Genomic DNA, 23,500 nt, shown 5'->3' with positions numbered 1-23,500 from the left:
ATGTTGAGCGACATCAAGTACCTATCACAAGTAATTAGTATGGTTCTTCAATGTTGAAGGACCGAATCGCAGTGGAGTTAAAAAAACGTGTAAAGGTTGCGGTGCTTCGGATTACTGAAGGTCGACCGTACAACTAAGACAGACGATGTATTTCACCGTGTCAACTAAGTTGAAACTGGTCAACCAGGGGTTGACAGCATTGTACAACCGTCCTCGTAGTTTTTGTGGTGTGTTGATTTTTTAAAAGTCCGTTTAAAGTGTGCAACCTCTCACATTATTTCTTGTTTCGTCAGCCGTTTACATATATGATATACCTAGAATGAAAAAATAATAAAATGACATTATTCCTATATTTAGATACAGTACAGCCAGTCTGTGACACTGTAATTGATATGTATATCAGCATTCAATGTCTACTTAAATTACTATATTTTTTTTACTTTTCCACACTTTTAATCTGCCAGTGTACTGATAGTGCATGAGAATTTTATTGCAAATTTGAGAGACATCAGTTAGGTTGTATTGAAGTTGTACTATTGTTGATGAATGCAGTGGTGTAAAAAGTATTCTGGCTGGTATGCACATTAGAAAACCCTCCTGTGTTACACTTTTTTTACTGTCAAAGATACTACATGTATAAGTACAGTATGCATTGGAAATTGTTTTAAAAATATATATTTAAAAAATTATATACATGCACACAGTGGGTTGCTGTGTAGGTTGAATCTAAACACTAAGATGCGTTTTGCATTAAATGTTTAACATAACAGGTGACATAACAGGTGTTTTAAAATAATGTCCCTCATAACCTTTCGTTTTCAATTACAGGTATAGCCAGGCCATACATCAACAGGACAATGTCCTGCCATGAACTGACCAGGGCCCCGTCCAGTCCCACTGTCCACTGTAAGAGATGGCAGTCCAGTGACAAAGACACCTCAGGGTCTAAACCCCCTTGGCAAATGGGCGAATCAGTTACCGAGGGATTTGGTATAAAAGAGTTTTTTACACAAGAAGGGAGTAAAGGACGAGAATTTATGACAAATGCTGGAAAGTTTGTAGGAGCAGTGTTTGCATGCTTTGGTGTATGGTATGGTTATCAGGTAATCCTGAACATGCATGGGACTCATTCCTATTGACACTATCGGTCTATGTAGATCGATCCTACATGTGGGGATTCTCGCTGAATGCAATCAGTTTAACAGATAAACGCCTCCTTCTGGCATTAAGTAGAATATGGAAAGGCTTGTTATTATTTTAATAATAACTTTAAATACTTTTAAAAGTTTAAGTACTTTAAAAAGTACATTGGAAACAAGAGCTGGCATGTTAATCTGTTGAACTGATTGCATTCAGCAAGAGTCCCCCTGGAGTTTATTTGATCTCTATTGACTGATAGTCTCAAGGGAAATGAGCCCTTAGAGGATGTGTGTCTTTAAAATATAACATAATAAAAAATTTTAACTACAAGTACATATATGGAAATAATCAGCTGGGAACAATTCTTTACCTGCTGTTAATGTACATGTACATGATACTTTTGGGAATATCAACATACTTTCTTACACAGTTCCTCAAAATGGAGAGAAGGGCATTCGTATTTGCCTAACAGACCGAAATCACCTCAATTCTGTAAACCCTGTAGACCAAACAATGAAAATAATCAAACACAAGCCAAATAAACTTTCATATCGTTAGCTTAGGGTCAACCTGGATGCAGGCCTTCATCAGACTGATGTGAGCAGATGGTGTTGACACTCACTGACTGCCAGGTTGTATAGCAGACAGGACCCTCTGATAAATGTCAGGTTGGCCGTAAACTAACGATATGAACATTTTTCACCTTGTGTTGAAGATCCAACTACCAAGCTGATGAACATTTTTGCTCAATTGTGTAATTGTTGTAGGTATACAGATGGAAGAGTGGGAAATCTGTGTCATCTCTTCTAATACTGCCAGAAGATAAAACAGAATATAAAAGAACACGTAAGATACTTGTCTTTTTTCTCAGTATGATCACTGCATGCTGAATAACCATTACATATTATGGTTCAGAATTGCAAAATTCTTTCAGTTAGACTTCAGCCATGATAATTTCATTTTTTGTGTGTTTTTGGATCAATTAAGAGTGAAATTTTGATTATTAGGAATTGGGGGACTATTTAAATGGCACTTTAAAAAGTTTGATCTTTATCAGACATACAGATATTTGATCAAAACTTACATTTTATAGCGTGGCTGAAAAGTGGGGATTTGATTGTTAAAATTGTAGATGTACGTTATTACATAATGATTTTGTATTCATGCCCAGTCATGTCCATGCCCAGCCCCCTTTACACTGGACGGCATCCTTTCTTTGTCTGTTGTATGGCCCTGTTTGAGAGTAAAAAACGTGCTGATAACTGGCTGATTCATTCTGCAACCAAAGCGATGCCTGTGTCTCCTTTCTACGACCACAGCGATGCCAGTTTCATGGTGGCACAAAGGACGCAGAAAGGACGCCTTCCAGTGTAAAGGGGGTTTTGATTCAATATTGCTACATAATTACATTTAAAAATTGATGTTGATCTTATTCTTTAATTATTCTCACAGCTGTACCTGTTACACCTTCGGCGAGCATCCCGAAGAAAGTTCAACACTTGCTGATTGGGGGAGGTTTGGCATCCATGTCAGCAGCTAATACCATCACTAAAAATGACCCCAAAGCTGAGGTAGAGCTAAAGTTAATTTTTTTTTATTTTAAATTTGTCAGTCAAAAATGGTAGAAAAAATGAACAACTGCATGAGTTTCTGTTTTATGGTTACTAGGTTAGTTGTATTAAGGTTCTTCAAATGAGTTATCTTTTATAAACAATGGGAATTATGACAAATTGTGATTTACTTGATTACAGTTGTACTTGCACAAATATGTACTTTATATGAATGTGCCCACTCACCTTCACATGCACTGGCATTCTGTACACATCCAATTGCACATGCATATCCACATATGTGGGGTAGTGCTAACACTCGCCATTTTAGCCAAATGCTAAAACTGACATAGATTAGCTAAACAAAATAGGGTTGGTTATATTGTTTTAGTCAACATTCAAAGCATATATGGTGGAAAAGGTGATGAAAAAGTAGTGATTTGGCTAAGCTAAAAAATTTGCTGGCGCTACCTCAGCAGTGATATGCATTTGACAGCTTTTCTGTTTTGATTTACAGGTACTAATGATTTGTGATGAGACAATTCAACCATACAGGCGCCCCCCTCTCTCCAAAGACATGTGGTACTACACAGAACAAGACAATGCAAAGGAACTGCTATGGCAAAACAACAAGGGGAAAATGAATCAGTAAGTGCATGAGCAGTTGATTTGGCTAGCAGCATACTGTATGGGCATGGATTTTTTTCTTTTTTTTGTAGTTTATTATATGTAAAAATGTCAATTATTTATAAGTTATTTTTATATGTAAGAATAACTTTGTCTTCAGTGCTCTCTGCTGAAAAATATGAAGCTATGATTTTATGAAAGGTGAACCAACAGAAAGAAAAATGTCTAGAATTTTTACATGCACCACTTCTGTTTTCTTTTTATGTACAGACACAGATGTGTCTGTACATATAGCCATCATCTGCGTCTGTCGTCGCCGTCGCCGTCGCCATCGTCGCCGTGCACTTTTACCGATAACACGATAAGTGGAAAACTGTTTTTTCTTTTGGCTTGAAACTTACAGAACTGATGAATATTCGTAATACGCAGGTCAAGTTCGAAAATCAGCATGATCGGGTCACTTATAGGGAATTTATGCTTTTTTTTCACTTTTTTCAGCATATATGCAGCCCCGATAACACGATAAGTGGAAAATCATTTTACTTTTTGGCTTGAAACTTACAGAACTGATGAATATTCATAATACGCAGGTCAAGTTCGAAAATCAGCATGATCGGGTCACTTATAGGGAATTTATGCTGTTTTTTCACTTTTTTCAGCATATATGCAGCGCCGATAACACGATAAGTTGAAAACCATTTTACCTTTTGGCTTGAAACTTACAGAACTGATGAATATTCATAATACGCAGGTCAAGTTCGAAAATCAGCGTGATTGGGTCATTTTTAGTGAATTTAGGCTATTTTTTCTCTTTTTTCAGCATATATGCAGCACTGATAACACCATAAATGGAAAACCATTTTACCTTTTGGCTTGAAACTTACAAAACTGATGAATATTCAAAATATGCAGGTCAAGTTTGAAAATCAGCATGATTGGGCCATTTTTAGGGATGTTATGCTGTTTTTTCACTTCTTTCAACACATATGCAACGCTAATAACACAATATAAGAAAAACAGATAGGCCAATTGTCATTATACTCACAGGAGTAGTCAAACTAACTAAAACGCAGGTTGAGTTCCAAAATCAGCATAATCGGGCCATTCTTTTAGAAGTTATGCTGTTTTTTCACATTTCCTCAGATTCAATTGTTAGGCATATTAACAGTCTCATAATTGAACTAATAAGATACGTAAAAGTGTTTGTTTGACATTTCCTGCATCTTAATAACATTGTTAATTGATTATGTAAAAATGATGGTAAACTTGTTATTGTGTATTATGTTATAAAGTGTCAAAAATGGAAATAAACAAATATCATTGCAGTTTGTCAGATTCAATCATCTACTATATTCATTATCTCAGAATGGAGGAAATTGGACATTTAACACTGTTCTATTGAAATTTTTCCCATCTCATCAATTTTCTTAGTTGATCATATACAAATGGTAGAAAACTGTTTATTTTGTTTTATGTTAAAAAAGTGTTTTAAAAATGGAAGTAAACCCATTGCAGAACAGTGCTGTCTTGTTTCAGCATATATGCAGCACTGATAACACGATAAGTGGAAAACCATTTTACCTTTTCCCTTGAAACTTACAAAACTGATGAATATTCATAATACGCAGGTCAAGTTCGAAAATCAGCATGATCGGGTCATTTTTAGGGAAGTTATGCTGTTTTTCACTTTTTTCACCATATATGCAACACTGATAATATGATAAGTGAAAAATCATTTTACCTTTTGGCTTGAAACTTGCAGAACTAATGAATATTCATATTACGCAGGTCAAGTTCGAAAATCAGCATGATCGGGTCATTTTTAGGGTAGTTATGCTGTTTTTTCACTTTTTTCAGCATATATGCAACACCGATAACACGATAAGTGGAAAACCATTTTACCTTTTGGTTTCAAACTTACAGAACTGATGAATATTCATAATACGCAGGTCAAGTTTGAAAATCAGCATCATCGGGTCATTTTTAGGGAAGTAATGCTGTTTTTTCACTTTTTTCAGCATGTATGCAACACCTTTGTGCTATATAATGGTACTGTATGGATGACAGTCTATAAAATTGTCCCTTGGGTGATCACTAATTAAATTAAGGTCTATAAAGTCACTTGGCTACTCATTAATTTTCAATTGGCCATTAAATGAGATTACATAAAACACTCCTTGAGATTTCCCTGTAAAGTCCCATAGGTTTAGCTCTCTTAACTGTGTCACAAAATTAGGATTTGGTGATAATTGTGCAGATAAATGGTGTTTAACATTGCAAATAAATTTACAACAAAAAGAATGTGCTATGCCAACATGCTATAGATGAATAACAGTGCTTTATTTTTCTCAAACTTGGTGGGGTTATTAATATCAAGTTAATACAGCTAGATTAAAAGTTTGAATAGCAGCTTTATTGGAATTTTTTACGTTTTATTTAAAATTTTTTTAAAATTATTTTTCAAACACAAGCATCTTCAAGATGTGATTTTATACTCCCATCCACCAGAAGTGCTGTGCATTTTCTGTATTTTTGTATATAATTGTTATTTCTTCAGATTTAATTCTTAGGCATGTTAACAGTCTCATTATGGAACTAATAAGATATGTAAAAGTGTTGTTTTGACATTTTCTGCTTCTTAACAATATTGTTTGTTGATTATATAAAAATGACGGTAAACCTGTTATAATATTGTGCATTGTGTAATAAAGTATCATAAATGGAAAGGAACTCATCATTGCAGTTTGTCAGATTTAATCATTCACTATGTTCAGCATCTGCAAATGGAGCAAATTGGACATTGAAAATTGTTCTATTGCTATTTTTCCTATGTCACCAATTTTCCCAGTTGAACATTTAAAAATGATAGTTTATTGATCATTTTGTTTTAAAAAAGGTGTTGAAAATGGAAAGAAAATCATTTCAGTACAGTTATCTCTTGTTTACATTTTGGCATTTTGAAAGTGTGACTCTGAACTTCCATGGCCTTGAACACCTTCCCAAATCACATTTTCTGAATATTCATGATACTTTTATTTTTTTATAAAAAATTTGATGGTCATTATTCTGTTAAGTATTATGTTTTATTGCATGAAAGTTGAAGAAAACCCTATTTTGGACACTGCTGCCAGGATAGCGATTAAGGGAAAACCATGTTACTTACGATACTGAAACTTAGTGAAAAGTTTCATAAGACAGAAGTGCGCAGCTTGTGTTTGAAAACCAGTGTGATTGTTTTCTGTTTTGGAAGTAATGCAGGTTTATAGAGTGCTATACTAGCATTTTCAAGTTGTGACTTATCACTCCCATCTGACAGGAGCCCTGTACTCTTACTTTGTAACATTTTCTGTATTTTGTTAAGTTACAAGAATGATTCTTAGGATTGACATACAGCCCCCCCCCCCCCAAAAAAAAAAAAAATTGATAATATATAGTTATTATATATATATATATATATATATATATATATATTTTTTTTTTTGTGTGTGTGTGTAATTTTCACTGTACCTCATTCTGGCATTTCCAAAGTTTAACTCTTATCAGCCTGACACCTTAGGGACTATTTCCAGACCCTATCACGCTAACTGTGGATCGATCTATCTCCATGGGAATTCTCGCTAAATTGCAATCAATGTAAGTGGCTTAGTTGTCTGTCACGCCTACTGAAACTGGCATGCCAGAATCCTCAGACTCTCAAACTGAAAGCAATTTAGTGAGAAACCCCTTGGAGTTGCATTGATCCTGTTAGATTGATCTAGGTATGGGAACTTAGTCTAATGCTTGATACACATTTTACTTTCATCCTAATCCAATGTTATGCAGAATAAGAATTTGATGTTGGCTATGTAGTTACAGTAAGCATAATACATTAGTTCATCAGAATTGACAGTATCCTATTTCTTGCGTTTTTATTATTTTCTGGTTTTTGTCTGTACATTTGACAGCTTTGCTGCCTTGTTCTTTTTAAGTATTATAGGCCGCATTCAGAACAGTGGACTTACTAGTCTGAGGGTCAAATATGGCAACCCACTAAAAAGCTTGCCATCTTATCTGCTAAAAGACACTGAATGGGTTCCCTGTGGATAGTGTTCAAGTAGGTTGGCCATATTTGACCTGCAGACTAGTTAGTCCACTGTTCTGAATACGGCCATACATATTTTTGATAATTGCAGTCTTGAATTTCTCCCCATGGAGGCCTTCAAGGACATCACGTCCGATGAACCTGGAGTGAAAGTAGCCATTGGACAAAAGGTAATCATATGGTCAGTGTTTGGCCGCCATGGCCAAGAGCCTTATAAAAATAACACAGCATTTAACAGCCTAGAAAAGAAAACAATTTATTCCGAGTAAGCCCTTGTATACAAGATCACCTAGTTCACATTCACCAATCAGAGCAAGTTATACAATGGACAGTTTTAAATATAAGTTACCAATTGGAGTAGATCACGCAGCGTTACAGGAAGAGATTCAAACTTGCACACTGGACAGTACTTTGCTTATAGAGAAATCTACTGGTAGCAATACAAAACAATTTCAACTAACACACTACATCGTTAAATCAGGAGTCTTAAGGTTAAGGGTCATGTCATATAAGTGTAAGACGTTTCAAGTTTCTAATTGAAAATTCACTTGAAATATTGTTGTACACCGACAACTTTAAATTGTCAAATATCTGTCTTAGCATAAGTGATTAAGTTTATGTCCTTTTTATGTACAGACACAGATGTGTCTGTACATATAGCCATCACCTGCGTCTGTCGTCGCCGTCGTCGCCGTGCACTTTTACTGATAACACGATAAGTGGAAAAACGTTTTTTCTTTTGGCTTGAAACTTACAGAACTGATGAATATTCATAATACGCAGGTCAAGTTTGAAAATCAGCATGATCGGGCCATTTTTGGGGAATTTATGCTGTTTTTTCACTTTTTTCAGCATTTATGCAGCACCGATAACACGATAAGTTGAAAACCATTTTACCTTTTGGCTTGAAACTTACAGAACTGATGAATATTCATAATATGCAGGTCAAGTTCGAAAATCAGCATGATCGGGCCATTAATATGGAAGTAATGCAGTTTTTTCAATTTTTTCAACATTTATGCAACACCGATAACACAATATTTGAAAAACCGTTTTACCTTTTGGCTTGAAACTTACAGAACTGATAAATATTCCTAATACGCAGGTCAAGTTCGAAAATCAACATGATCAGGCCATTTATATTGAAGTTATGCAGTTTTTTTCACTTTTTTCAGCATTTATGCAACACCGATAACACAATATTTGAAAAACCATTTTACCTTTTGGCATGAAACTTACAGAACTGATGAATATCTATAATACGCAAGTCAAGTTCGAAAATTGGCATGATCAGAGCATTTTTATAAAAGTTTTGCTGTTTTTTCACTTTTTTTCAGCATATATGCAACACCTATAACACATTTTAAGGAAAATCGATTGCCCAATTGTCTTGAAAATCACAGTAGTGATCAGTGTTACTGAAATACAGATTAAGTTTTGAAAATAAGCTTGATCAGTAACGGTTTGGTGAAGTTATGCCTTTTTTATGTACAGACACAGATGTGTCTGTACATATTGCCATCACCTGCGTCTGTCGTCGCCGTCGCCGATCATGTCGCCGTCGCCGTGCACTTTCAGCGTTAACACCATAAGTGGAAGACAGTTTTACTTTTTGGCTTTATATTTACAGAGCTGACTAATATTCATAAAATGCAGGTCAAGTTCGAAAATCAGCATGATCGGGCCATTATTGTAGAATTTATCCTGTTTTTTCACTTTTTAGCATATATGCAACACTGTTAACACATTTCAAGGAAAACCGATAGGCCTGTTGTCATGAAACTCACAGGAGTTATCAATCTTACTAAAATGCAGATCAAGTTCGAAAATCGGCATGATCGGGCCACTATTTTAGTAGTTATGCTGTTTTTTCACTTTTCAGCATATGTGCAACACTGTTAACACATTTCAAGGAAAACCGATAGACCTGTTGTCATGAAACTCACAGGAGTAATCAATCTTACTAAAACGCAGGTCAAGTTCGAAAATCAGCATAATCGGGCCATTATTTTATAAGTTATGCTGTTTTTTCACATTTCCTCAGATTCAATTCTTAGGCATGTTAACAGTCTCATTATTTAACTAATAAGATTAGTAAAAGTGTTTGTTTGACATTTCCTGCATCTTTACAACATTGTTAGTTGATTATGTAAAAATGATGGTAAACTTGTTATCATGTATTGTATAATAGAGTTTCAAAAATGGAAATAAACTCATATCATTGCAGTTTGTCAGATTCATTCATTCACTATGTTCAGAAACTCAGAATGGAGGAAATTGGACATTAAACACTGTTCTGTTGATATTTTTCCCATCTCATCAATTTTCTTAGTTGATCATATATAAATGGCAGTAAATTGTTAATTTTGTTATATGTTAAAAAATTGTTAAAAATGGAAAAAAAAAAACATTTCAGGACAGTGCTGTCTTGTCTACATTTTAGCATTTTCAAGGTGTGACTTTGAAGTTCCTTGGACCTGAAGACCTTTGCTAGGAACATTTTCTGAATATCCATGATACTAATATTTTATTATTAAAAATTGATGGTAATTATCCTGTTAAACATTATGTTATATTGCATCAAAATTTGAAGACACCCCTATTTTGGACACTGCTCCCATGATGAGCATTTAAGGAAAACCATGTCACTTACTGTTCTCAAACTTACAGGAAGAAACATGGGACTTAAATAAAGCTTCAGTGGGCAATGCAGTCTATTTGGTAAATTTTTTTGGCAGTTAATCAGTTTTTTGTGAAAATTTAATTTTTCACATATTGGCATTTTCAAGGTGTGACTTAAGAATCTCCACCGGCTTGAAGACCCATGCTAGTCACATTTCTGAAAATCCATGATTCGGATCTTTTATTATTAAAAACTGATGGTCATTATGCTGTTAAGCATTATGTAATATTGCATTAAAATAGAAGAAAACACAATTTTGGGTGCTGCTCTCATGGACATGAAGCCAAATGGTAATCAAATTTTCTACATGTCCATGCTATTTATAGTCAATAATCAAAAATTGGTGATAATTATTCTGTAATTTATTATGTAATGTTACATCAAAATTGACAAAAATCTTTTTGCACTGCTACTGCAAACATTATGAAAAGAAAACTGTGTTACTTATTATTATTTTCAACTTACAAGTATGATTTGTAGGATTGGCATGCAGTTCAAATAAGGAAGCCAGCTCAAATGGGTTATCATTTATTATTGAATTTAAGCAGTTTTATGTGAAATTTTCATTTTTCTCATTCTGGCATTTTCAAAGTGTGAACTTAAACTCCCATGGGCCTGAAGCCTTACGCTTGTTACACATTTCACTTACATTGGTATTACCTGTTGAGCATAATTAAAATTTGACGTTGAATTTGCAGTTAAGCATAATGTACTTTTGCATCAGAATTGACAGTAGCCTGTTTTGTTATTTCTTGCTTTTTGTCTGTACATTTGACAGCTTTGCTGCCTTGTTTACCGTTGTCTTCTATAAAACCACAGGTAACCAGTATAGACGTAGAGAACCAGAAAGTGTCTCTGCAGGATGGGACAGAAATTGCTTATGACAAATGCCTTATTGCCACAGGTGAGACACAAAAATGAGGTGTTTGAGCATTATATTTATGTTTTTGATTGTATACAAGTACATAATGTATGCATTGTAGCATTATACATTAATGGACAAATAAAATTATCTTTCAACAGATTTTGATATTATACGTAAATGATAATTAATAACCCCCAGCAGCTTCAGTAGACGTGACAGACTTCTAAGCTGCTAAAGTTGATTGCAATTAAGAATCCTCTTGGAAGTAGATCGATCCACAGTTTGTACGATAGGGTCTGGGAATGGTCCCTACATGTTGACACTATTATTACATGTAGTAAGCCCTTTTAACATAAATTCTTCCTCATTTATAAAAGATACATTTATTGAAGATTTAAGATGATGGTACTCAAAATATCTTTTTGACTTCAGGAGGTACACCAAAGATGCCAGCATATTTTGAGGGAGCAGAAGAAGAGGTTAAAAGTAAAACCTCCGTGTTTAGAACTGTGAGTACATTATTAATTAAGAAACACAAATGGGCACATATACATGTACATGTGCACATACTCGTACCGGTACATTGGCACGTACATACATATACGTATACTTGAATTTAATGTAAGAAATTAACTGCAGCAGGGATTTTAGCTGCTTTTCCCCCCCAAAATACATGAATTTTCTGCAGGTTTTTGTTCCTGGTATTTGTGTCAGCCTTTGACTGCTGCTTTCAGTATTTTCAGTATTTCAGAAGTTCATCAAGAAACTTGCGTCTAGATCATCTGATCATGACTGCTGCAGAATATCCACTTTATAATGACTCTGATGTTTTTTTTTTAACCTAATTTATCTTTTATTGTAGGTTGATGATTTTTTCCGTCTAGACCATATTTCAAGGACAGCAAAATCAGTTGCAGTAATAGGTGGTGGTTTTCTGGGTACTGAATTGGCTTGTGGTCTTGGAAATAGGGGTAAGTACTCACACGAATAATGTTCATTATTGTACCACAGTGGTAAGGTTTTGATTATCAACAGTATGGCCATGTGGATTGTGAAAAAAATGTTTTCCCATGAATCAAAAGGAAGTACTTTATCACATATATGGATAAGTCATGCTTATTCATTTAAAAAAGGAATACAACATGGGCATCTTTTTAGATATTGATGACTGAAGATTTGACTAGGTAAAAGATCAAAGTATCAATCTGATCATGAGAAGTCCCTATTTATGGTACTCATTATTTAATATATAGAGTTAAATAAAATATTTTATGGTTAACAGGGAAAAGCAGTGGCTGCAAGGTGGTGCAATTGCTAATGGAAGAAGGTAAGTTTTGGGAGTAGATTTGGTGAGTTTGATCCTGGACCATTTCATACCAAAGATCATGCAAATACTGTTTGGTATCTCCTTGCTTCAAGATAATAACAATAATGATAATGATAATAATTTATTGTCATATTTATACACAAAAGTATAAATGAAAATTTATATGATCTCGCGATAAAATAAAATACTACAGAATAATTAAAATCCATTTTGCTCATTAAAAATATATACTGCTGATGGGTAACAGCTTTTTTTAGTGTGTGTGGAAGTTGCCTTTAATGACCATAGGCAACTTTATGACATATGCATAAATAAAATATTCACTGGGTAGACAGGTTTTAACACCCATATCATTTAATTAGAAGTTATAGCAGCATAGGAGAATTACCCATGGAGATTCATCAAGTTTGGGATTTATGGTTATTTGACATTTGGTTCACTTTGTGGACTTAAAATCACACATTAAGTCATATTAATTTAATATTTTTAAAAGGTCACTTTGGAGGACTCCTTCCTGAAGAAATGAGTAAACACTGTATTGACCTTGTGACCAGTGGTAAGTTTATGGTCATCTTCATAAACATAATACTGAAGTTTAGATTTCAGTCTTAAATGTAATAATATTAAATATTATAAAATATAATGATAATGTTTATAATAAACTTTAAGATAATGGGCTTAGCTAATATATACATCTTTAATACCAAATACCCAAATATGTGTTAATATGTTTATAATATGTTGTCATTCTTGAAATTGATTGACAATTGGACTGAAATATACACGCTTCATGTTGTTCCAAATTCACTTACAATCTGTTATAATGATGTTTAACATTTCTCTCAGCTCTTCTTCTTCTTCTTCTTGGTTGTCTGCCATGAGGCAGGATTACTGTCTCGCACACCATCCATCTCGATCTTCAGCCCTTCCTTTGATCTCGCCATAACTTTTTGTTCCAACTGTTTTCTTTCTTCTTACGCCAGTGGTCGAACATTGTCATTCTCTTTCTACCTTGTCCTCTGTCACCATTTAACCAGCCTTCAGTGTCATCCCCAAGCAGTCCATGATGCCTCATAATGTGCCATCAGCTCTATCTGAAGTAAATTTGACCCACGTAAATGACTTGTGTCTATTTTCTAATACAGAGGGTGTTGAAGTGCGGCCGTCGAGCACTGTTACTGGTGTACAGTACGACAAGAAAGAGAACAAGGTTGTGCTACAACTGGGCAATGATGAAAAGGTAATTATTCTTATCATAAAGAATATTATCTTGATATCATCAATGTTACATATATACATCATGAAATTCCATCATGAGTTCAGCTTCTGATATCTTTGGGATGCCAGCATTTGTATATTTAGTAGATGTGTATGATCTTCATTCAGTAATTTTGGTTGAAAATACTTGTTTTAGTTGCTTTGGCAATATGATTATGTGTGTTAAGTACTTTTTATCTGTCATAGTTGATCTCTGTAAATGGGTTTTCAGTGTAATTTATTTATACAGTGTGAATTGTGATGATGTTTCAGCTTTATTTTTTTGTCTCTTTAGAAACTAACCAGACATGAGAACTGGATAAAATATTGTCTGTGATGGTGTAAAGATACATTGGTTTTTGAGTAGAAATGATATCTACTATGTACATGTGACACACACGTATATATATATATATATATATATCAGGTGTTAGTGGATCACGTGGTGGTAGCAGTAGGTATCCAGCCTAATGTGGAGCTGGCAGAGAGTGCAGAACTAGAGGTGGACCCCATACGGGGAGGCTTCATGGTCAACACTGAGATGGAAGCTAGGTCAAACTTGTATGTGGTAAGGTCGAATACATCTTCTGAATTAAGGAAAGTTTATGGTCGTCCAGGTCTTTCTGGGGCTAGAGTTTGAGTTTTGGCCACACTGGCTATCTGTGTGATAACAGTTTTGATAATGGCAAATGCCATTCAAATTAAAAATGTCTTACTAGTACTAGTACTTTTTCCTAGCTTGTTTTGGTGTGAAGGCATTTCTGCGACAGAGTTCTGTTTTGATTTGTGAATAAGACAGTTAGTCAAGGGGCAGTTCAGTTCTCCCCTCTGACACATACCTGTATTTACACATGTTCACAAGCGCGCACATGCACACACACACACACACACACACACGCACGGAGAAGACATGATGGTAATTACTCTTTTCGCTGGGCAATAATTGTCAAACTTTCAGGTACATTATTTTATAATTCCAAAAATATTTATGTATAGCATGTGTGGGGCTTTTACTGCAAAGAATAGAACTATGAAGAATAGAACTATAGAGTAGCCTGGTTTTCTATTTTGTTGAATGTGTTTATTTTAAGGAATTATGACTTGAAAATGCAGTGTTTGTAAAATTCACAATTTTCCCCCATTGAAAAGAACGAAACACGCCATTAATATGAGTAATTACCTTTCTTTTACAAACAGTCACTTATTTGTAGGCAAGAGATGCTGCATGTTACTATGATCCCAAGCTGGGATCATAGTCATAGTATTTTTTTTAATATGAGTAATTACCTTTCTATTACAAACAGTCACTTATTTGTAGGCAGGAGATGCTGCATGTTACTATGATCCCAAGCTGGGGCGTAGGAGAGTGGAACATGTGGTACAGGCTGTTATCTCAGGAAACATAGCAGGAAACAACATGACAGGGAAGAAAGATTCTTACAAAAAACAGGCATATTGGTGGTAAGATCATGACCGTCTTTGATTTGATTAATGAAATAGTGTGGTGAAATAAGTTTGTTATTGTTTCTTGTGGAATGATGGTTAATTTTTTTTCCCAACGAGGCACTTTGATGAAGGTCTGGTTGAAAGGGTTATGCCTCCTAGGTAAAGAACATGTTTAGTCTCTGTTGACACAGTTTCCATTTTGCCTACGTTTTTTTTTAACATGATTGTGCCAATTAGTTATGTAGTGGAATAAATTGTTTTCATTGATTGTCAGTTGTTATCGATATATCAATCTCATTGGTCAATTTACCAATTAGTGCATTTTTTAAAAAATCTTTCTACTATGAACATTTATTTCAAGTTTTTGTAGTCGTGGGATGAATTTGAAAATGTTGAAATACTGCATTTTTAATTGTTTGTTTTTCCTTATCACTACTAATTAGAAATAGGTCCTTATAGTCACATGTTTACAATCATACAGTGCTGTCCAATAACTTGTATAAACACCCTGAATTTCATTGCTTGACTCATACTGTTTTCTTCTAATCTTTGTTTTAATATCAATTCAGGACTGATCTTGGTCCAAAGTTTGGTTGTCAGGGTATAGGATTGGTCAGCTCAAAGTTGAATACTTTTACGTTTCCATTTCCAAATGATGATCAGGTAAATCAAAATTATTATTTACAAAACTCTTTCGAGTTTCAAGTCAAATAGTTTATAATTTTAAAGAAAATTAGCAAAGTGAATAAGGTACACATAACATTTGAAGGTCGGTTTATTTTTACTTTTACTATATTGATAATCAGATACTGTACCAAATAGTTTGTACTTTCATGTTGGACTTTGTAAATGTTAATGAATTTCTCACAATTGCTGTAGGTGCCATCTTAGCAAAATTTTACCTTTTTTTCACCAGAGTGAGCCACCTGCAGGGAATTACTTGAATGGTGGAAAAGGAGTGGTGCTTTACATGAAAGGCAAGAGAATTGTCGGGGTTTTATCATGGAACATGTCATCTGAAAGTCATATGGCTGAAGCAGAGAAAGTAAGTAATTTGGTTCTGAGGTGAAGTGAGGAAAAAAAAAAATACTATAAAAAGTTTTTTTTAACCCTAACTTAATTAAACTGGACAAAAAATCATTTTACATTATTCTGTGCAGTAAATGCACCACAAATGCTCTACGAAAAATTTGGGAAATATGTTCATGATCTTCCTTAAAAATCCAAGTTGTTTTTTACATAACCAGTGAGGTTCTTATAAATGAAATACTTGAATATCCAGGTTGTTTGACCATTTGCTGCCTTATTTTTTGATAAAGATAATAAGAACAGTGAGTGTAATTTCCAACCACTTAATATGGTAACACTGCTTGGGTGAAAACCCCATTGATTGACTAGAAAAAAATACCAGAGTGATTTTAAAATGGACCTAATGTAATTTTTCCCCTAAAGCCATGAAATGTGAGTTACTAAGTTAGAGTTTTGATTGAAAGTACAACTTTGCAGAAAAATAAGGTTTGATTTTTAATTACATTTTACCACTTCTGACATGATAGCATATGTCTCATGCATTCGATTATTCATTTTTTTCTTTAATTTTGTAGGTGATCAGGGAGCGCAAAGAGTACGATGAGACAAGTTTGGCAGAAGTAGCTGTCAGGTTCAGAACTCTAGAGGACACTTGGAATTTAAAAGCAAAGAACTCAGAGGAAACCACAAAAGATACAAAGAATGAACAGAAATCTCAAGAAAAGAAATAGAATAGATCTCGTCCAGTCTTTTTTCAAGATTCAAATTCGACCTTCATTAAGGTTCACGAACTTTTAAGATCCTATTGGAATTGGAAGATTTATCATTCAGATCTCTTGAATTATTGGAGTTTTTTTTTACTAATGGCGTGTACTATCACCAGAGGAATACTTTTACATATTACATTTTCAGTCGAATTATTTTTTCACATTGTTAAACATTTGTTGAATTGTTTACTTCATGGAGCACAGATCATGCCAAGTTGAAATAGCATTTTTAAAGATTTTTATTTGTAACTTCAGAGTAAATGAAAAGGATTGAAAAAAGGTAGAAAGAAAGGTTTATTTACATCTTATCTAAATCATATCAGAGCAGAATATAACTTGCTGCTTTAAGTTTAGCAAGGGGTCAAAGTGTACTAGTAGGCTTGGTAATGGCTTTAGAGAATTATACCGTTTTCAAAAGTGTTGCAAATACAGCATAAAGCATGCTAATCTGTAGATTGAATTATAACTCGTCGCGAAGTTAAGAACATTACCTATGGAGTGTATCAATTTATTTTCTCATTGGAAAATTATACATTTTTAAAATATTTGTTAAATCCACATTAAGGTGTGGAATTATTAAATAAATATATGAATAAAAATATACATGTGTCTCCCCGATTTCCAAGGAGACAAGTTCCAATTATTTTACTTGTCTTTAATTTCATAAATCCATGTACTGATACACCTGTACGTGAAGCTGGTGAAATAAATTTGGGTGATAAAAACAGACCCATAGCCAACAATTTTAAAGCGGTCTGTTTTATTAACATCCACAAAGGACCACTGGCTTCCACAAGCATAAAATGTTTGGGAAATCACTATCTACTGAACGATAACTTAACAGAGAACGTGGACGCTTGTGATCGTTTGTGGACGTTATAATAATTAGACGGACCCATTTCAAAGGGGATGGTATTTTCTGAAAAAGTGGACCTCTTTGCTTTGGTAAAGTTTAAATTGGAAAAAAACTTTGGGCTTAAAGGAATACCTCAAATCATCACATAAGACATTATATCCAAAAAATGAAGTTTGGATCATCGTCATCATCAAGCCAATAGTCACCAAAAGTGTATTTACTTTGCCCCGAATGTGACGTTTTACATGTTGGCGGGTCGAGGTATTCGCTAAAGCCCGCATTTTCACCTCCGCCAAGGAGGTTATCTTTTCACCCCTGTTTGTCTGTCATCAACATAACTCTAAAAGTTATCGACCGATTTTGATGAAATTTTCAGGAACTGTCAGAAGCGGGCCAAGGAAGAGATGATTAGTTTTTGGTGGTGATCCGGATCAATAATCAATTATTATAATAATAATAATAAATCGCTGCCTTGGCGGAGGTCTGCGCTCTCGGAGTGCTTTTCTAGTTGAATCAGAGTTCTAAACTGTATCAAATGGCATCATTTGCCCTCTAAACTACCAAAAAAAATTCGGGGCCCTTCAGTGGGCCCCGAACCCCACGCCAAGTGGGGGGGTGGTGGTGGGGGGGGGGGGGGGAGGGGGTTGTCGGCTTCGCATCCGCGGATCCCCCCCCCCCCCTTCAAAAATCCTGGATCCGCCCCTGACACGTGTATTTTTTCTAGAATAAAGCAGTGTAAATCAACAACAAGAATACATCCAGTCATATCTTCTGTCATATCACGTGAACAGTGTCAGTCACAACGTCACACCTTAAATGAACCATACCTGCTGTAATTTGCATAACAATAAGACGCTCAGTGTAGGGCGAGCTGTCTTCAAGTACGGTCACTTGTTGGCATCTGGACTCCGTTGGGTAAACTCGCAACGATACACGTGCATGGTGCTGTCGAACTTATATAAGGCGTAGAAGCATTGCTGCAAACACGTTTTGTACGTATGACAATTTCTACAACTATCTTAGTATAGTTTTTGAATACAATTTATTTATAACACGAGGCCTTGTTATATTACGTGTGGGATAAAACACTGTCAACACCAGTGATATGTGTTTTATATCAATGCATATTTCACGAGAGGGTGGCAGTGTATTATTTGACATACTGTAGAGAGAAATCGAGAGATAGAGGTAGAGACATGTATTACCAAGAGAAGAATACCCGTATTTCATAGAAAAACTTGGTCTTTAGTTCTGCACTTATTTGGCTCTGTGTGAACATTTTTGTAACAAGAAAAACACTTTTACTTAATTCCAAACGTTATTTAATCTAAAATTAAGCATAGCCACAAACAACACTTACTAATAGAGATAATAATTGCTTGCCACTGTTTTGAGTTTCTGTTCCAAGGATATGTTTGTCCCATGTACGTGGACATCAACTTAAGCAAGAATTCAAACAACCCAAGCGTGTCTCTTGACGACAATAATGATACATGTACTTGAAATGTTTTAAAACTTTTTTATTTGAATTACCTAATGGTTGATTTAGGCCCCTTTGGGTTGTGTGTGTGTGTGTGTGTGTGTGTGTGTGTGTCATTACATTCAAATTAGCCTGTGTGCTTTTGAATTATTTTAGATTTTATACAGAATGTTTAAAAGCAGTGCTGAGACCTTTGTGTGATGCAATTTTGAGAAATAGATTATCATTATTATTAGCTATAAAAGTTCTTATTTATTTCAGATGAGGTTTGGGCTGAAGAACGCTTTGTAAGGTATGTATGCTTTATATAATACAACACACACACACACACACACACACACACACAGGCGCCTGTCAATTGCTCATCCATATTTACTCGGCTTCTCTGCCGTCTCGCTGACACGTAAGTTGTTCATACACAACACGGCAAACTACAAATTTTACGTGCATCCAAATTGTGTTTCATTTAATATCATTTCTAAAATTTTCTAAAATACTCCATACGTGCATATATCATTCAAACGTTACCCCCAAACACGTGATGCACAGGGAATATAAATATTGTACCATCCAACATATACATATATACACATTTTATAAACGACCGTAGTTAAAACCACCGTAAATGAAAAAAAAAGTTGTTAATTTTGAAAGATCTCTCAAAATTTATCAAAATCATTTGAGATCATTATTTTGGCGAAAGACAACCTCACATTCAGAAATCCAGTTTTTTTCTGTGCTAAATGGACCTGAACTTCGAACAGGCCAGTAAACACGCATGTCTTTTAAAGTTTTTTTAATGTCTTTTTAAGTGTCATCTCCCTGTTTATGATGTTGCACACATAAATCATCTCATTAAAGCCTGGTCGTTAAATCAAATATTGAATACATTATTTTCTCATTTCAGTAGCCCATCAAGAAGCTCTGGAAAGCAACTTTCAGTTCACGGCCAGGAATCCGACGCCAAACCATGCATTTATTATATTAAAACTGAATAAACACCTTTGTAATTACTTGTTGTTTGTTTTGATATTATGTAATGATGATTAGGATATTATTATAATAAGTGGAAAGGAGTAGCAAGATTGTATAAATAAGTAATAAGCAGTAATAAGTATTTGGACATTTTCAAATTTGATATGCTATGATCAATATATATTGTCTTTGCAATTGACAAATTTCTACAATGTTTGAATCTGAAAATGGTCTAAAAGCTTTAAAAACATACCCAGTATTTTGTAAATGATAGAAAATGAACATTAAATGAAGTGACATTTTTCCAACAATTCCAATTTGCTTGCCTTTTAGAAATTTGTTCTACGTTTTGTACAAGATTGGTTTTTAAATTTCCTTGGAACAAATTCATTCCCAGAAAATATTTTCCACTTGTCTTAGTAAAGTACAGGGCCATTTTTTGTGGATACTGGGTTTTGTATCACAAATTGATTAATGTTGAATTTTTCAACTCAAAAATTGAACATTTAAAATGAGAAATTGGTTAAAGACAACACTCAAGATATGCCAAAAATTTTAATTTTCCCCCAACTTGTCAGCCCTCAAAATAAAATGGAATCGCCAAACCTGTCACCCCTCTCAACAAAATAAAGTCACCCAACCTGTCACCCCTAAAAAAATAATGGAATCGCCCAACCTGTCACCCCTCAAATGGAATGGAATCGCCCAACCTGTCACCCCTCAAAATGGAATGAATTCGTCCAACCTGTCACCCCTGAAAAAATAATGGAATCGCCCAACCTGTCACCCCTCAAAATGAAATAAATTTGTCCAACCTGTCACCCCTAAAAAAATAATGGAATCGCCCAACCTGTCACCCCTCAAAGTAGAATGAACTCACCCAACCTGTCACCCCTAAAAAATAATGGAATCGCCCAACCTGTCACCCCTCAAAATGGAATGAATTCGTCCAGCCTGTCACCCCTGAAAAAATAATGGAATCGCCCAACCTGTCACCCCCTCAAAGCGGAATGAACTCACCCAACCTGTCACCCCTCAAATGAAATGGAAACGCCCGACCTGTCACCCCTCAAAATGGAATGGAATCGCCCAACCTTTCCCCCCTCAAATTGGAATTAACTCTCCCAACCTTTTACCCCTCAAAACAGAATGAACTCGCCCAACATTTCACCCCTCAAAACGCATTGGAATCGTCCAAACTGTCACCCCTTAAAAAATTAACTCCCCACAATTTTCACCCATCTACGGAATGAACTCTCTTGTTATTGCACTCACCCATTTATCACCAGTCAAATACAAGTTTATTCCTATCACCCACACCAATACAATCACTATCCACACTCATTACAAACAATAAAACGATTTTGGATTATATCATTTATTATAGGACAAACATTTACAACAGTTAATCATGTTGACGAAAAATTTTAAAAATTATATATACACACAAATTTTTTATTATTATTTTCTTTATATTCTTTAAAATGGAAAAGTAAAAGCATTTTTGTATAAAAATGAAGTGAAAAGGCATTATTATAGTTTCTGAAATAATAGCTCACATAAATATTACATTCATTTCTTTATCTTTTACATGATATCAACAGAGAAAAACACAACGATCTTTAAAAAAATGTGCCATGGTATGTGTGTGTGTGCCCGATTCCAAAATCATGCAGAAAACAAGGGAAGATACCATGCAACGCATTTGCATTTTGCTGGATCTCGGCAAAGAAGCTGGCAGTTCTGAAATATAAAAATAACGTTTTTATAATTATATCAAAATGGCATAATTCAGTTCAGTATTTACCGGTTTTTTAGCAAACTTCTCCATATAGTTTTTGCATCTGTTGACTTCATGCTCTTTAAGACATTATTAATGTTCAACCTTTGTAAAATCCAGTGAACTACACTACCCAGACAAACCTGACAATTTTAACTGGTAAAACACGCAAAACGTTGTAAGAAACACCCCTGGTGCCCGGAAAATATTTATTAAAAATGGCAACAAGCCTATTCAACCCATGTCGAAATTACACCAAGTTACTAATATACTTTTATACTGAACACAAGCTATATCAAACTCAAATCGCAACAACGGATTTTCAGTTCCTCTTACAATACACCTACATGCCACGATATCGACTTGTGCACATCATTCTGTAGGTCTCCTTCATCATTACGATCTTTCTCGCTTTTACAAGAAATTTTACTCACCCAAAATCTCGGAATATTTGTCTCAACTTCATCATACCGGTGTTCATATTGGGTCCGAGTTTTAACGGTGAATGAAATGTTCGACCACACCTTTCCTGCGTCCTCTACTCACAGTGTCTAGCTCTCAAGTGACCAGTCAAGAAGATTGTTCGCTCCGAGCCGATCGAGTTATTGTTACGCAAATTGGACCAGGTACACGGATGTTGTTGAAATCATTCTCAAAGAAAACTGTATCCGTTAGTTCTTACAAATAAATTGATGGGATCCATTTTGTTAGCTCTTTGCTGGTTGGGATAGTTAAGTAGCCATTCTCTCAAAAGTGGTTTAAAATCCCCAAAACCAAGGACGTATATTGATTCAATATACGTCCTTGCCAAGACCTACACAGCACTCAGTGCTGTCGGAAGGTCATTGGTTAAGACAGGCGCAGTTCGTTCACCTGTCTTTTGTTACGTAAATGTTGTGGCTTGGCTCATTTTGAGGAAGGACTAGTACAGTAGTTGTCACCACTTTCATATTCGCACAGATTATTTTCGATGTCATTGTTACATACATACATGCATACCGATATATACAGCCCAAAAACAACGCTACAAATTGTGACATTTTCGTTGCAGATAACGTTATTAATAACGAATTATAGTAACATTTAATATGGAATATTTTTTCCAATTCATAATTCGTCAGTTTTTGTCCTGTTTTGCTGACTGATTTATGAAAATGAGGACTAAAATCGTGTTTTAATAACTTTTAATAGGCGACAGGTAGGGTGACTTCAGTTTGGTGTTCGCTTAGAGCCTTGAAAAACGCGTTTTGGAGACAATTTGCCCCTCATTCTAAACGGACTGAGTAGATTTTGTTTAGTTGCAGCAGCATATCCGGAAGGACAGTGACTCCTGGTGGTAAGATTTCGATACATTGGGCGTGGCTTCTGTGTAAGAACTTCAGTTTTGGTATAATTCTATAAAACTGTGAGGACCATTCCGTACATACAGTTTACATACATGAGTGTTCTGTTGATATAAAAGCAATAAAAACTAATTATTTTATCTCAATTACTAAACCCTCCCCGTGCGTTTCAAACCGTCTTAATAGATTTCTGTCGCTATGGGTATTCTCTATGAATGACAACACTGTCAGATGGGAATGATACACGTTTTTTAAAGAGAAGTATGTTTGGGGGTCATTTAGGGTCCAGATATT

General features: G+C 34.9%; 1 protein-coding gene and 1 long non-coding RNA gene across 2 annotated transcripts; both read left to right on the top strand.

Annotated features, from left to right (window-relative positions):
- The first annotated feature begins 43 nt into the window (after window positions 1–43).
- Window positions 44–17,375, top strand: LOC106174297 (apoptosis-inducing factor 1, mitochondrial). Its single transcript, XM_087008700.1, has 17 exons — window positions 44–227; window positions 829–1,103; window positions 1,908–1,986; window positions 2,593–2,711; window positions 3,208–3,338; window positions 7,490–7,568; window positions 10,901–10,985; window positions 11,379–11,455; window positions 11,809–11,917; window positions 12,229–12,273; window positions 12,767–12,829; window positions 13,419–13,513; window positions 13,958–14,098; window positions 14,849–14,991; window positions 15,546–15,639; window positions 15,893–16,021; window positions 16,581–17,375. Exons 1-17 carry the CDS (start codon window positions 146–148, stop codon window positions 16,734–16,736), a joined length of 1,902 nt encoding a protein of 633 aa, XP_086864826.1. The 5' UTR covers window positions 44–145; the 3' UTR covers window positions 16,737–17,375.
- Window positions 17,376–18,499: 1,124 nt separating this feature from the next.
- Window positions 18,500–20,121, top strand: LOC106153016 (uncharacterized). Its single transcript, XR_001237390.2, has 3 exons — window positions 18,500–18,620; window positions 19,370–19,400; window positions 20,016–20,121. It is a non-coding gene; the product is annotated as an uncharacterized LOC106153016 (long non-coding RNA).
- Window positions 20,122–23,500: the final 3,379 nt, after the last annotated feature.

This window comes from Lingula anatina, chromosome 3 (genome assembly GCF_051362555.1).
Source record: "Lingula anatina isolate TDL-2025a chromosome 3, LinAna3.0, whole genome shotgun sequence".
Lineage (NCBI taxonomy): Eukaryota > Metazoa > Brachiopoda > Lingulata > Lingulida > Lingulidae > Lingula > Lingula anatina.
Note: the sequence above shows the minus strand (reverse complement) of the source record. Positions and strands in the feature narration are given on the sequence as shown.

Excerpts from the sequence above, each read along its gene's own strand:
- LOC106174297 (XM_087008700.1), top strand. The coding sequence starts at position 146 with ATGTATTTCACCGTGTCAACTAAGTTGAAACTGGTCAACCAGGGGTTG. Across the intron at positions 11,918-12,228 it reads TTGTGGTCTTGGAAATAGGG|GGAAAAGCAGTGGCTGCAAG; the intron begins GTAAGTACTCAC and ends TATGGTTAACAG. Across the intron at positions 12,830-13,418 it reads TATTGACCTTGTGACCAGTG|AGGGTGTTGAAGTGCGGCCG; the intron begins GTAAGTTTATGG and ends TTTCTAATACAG.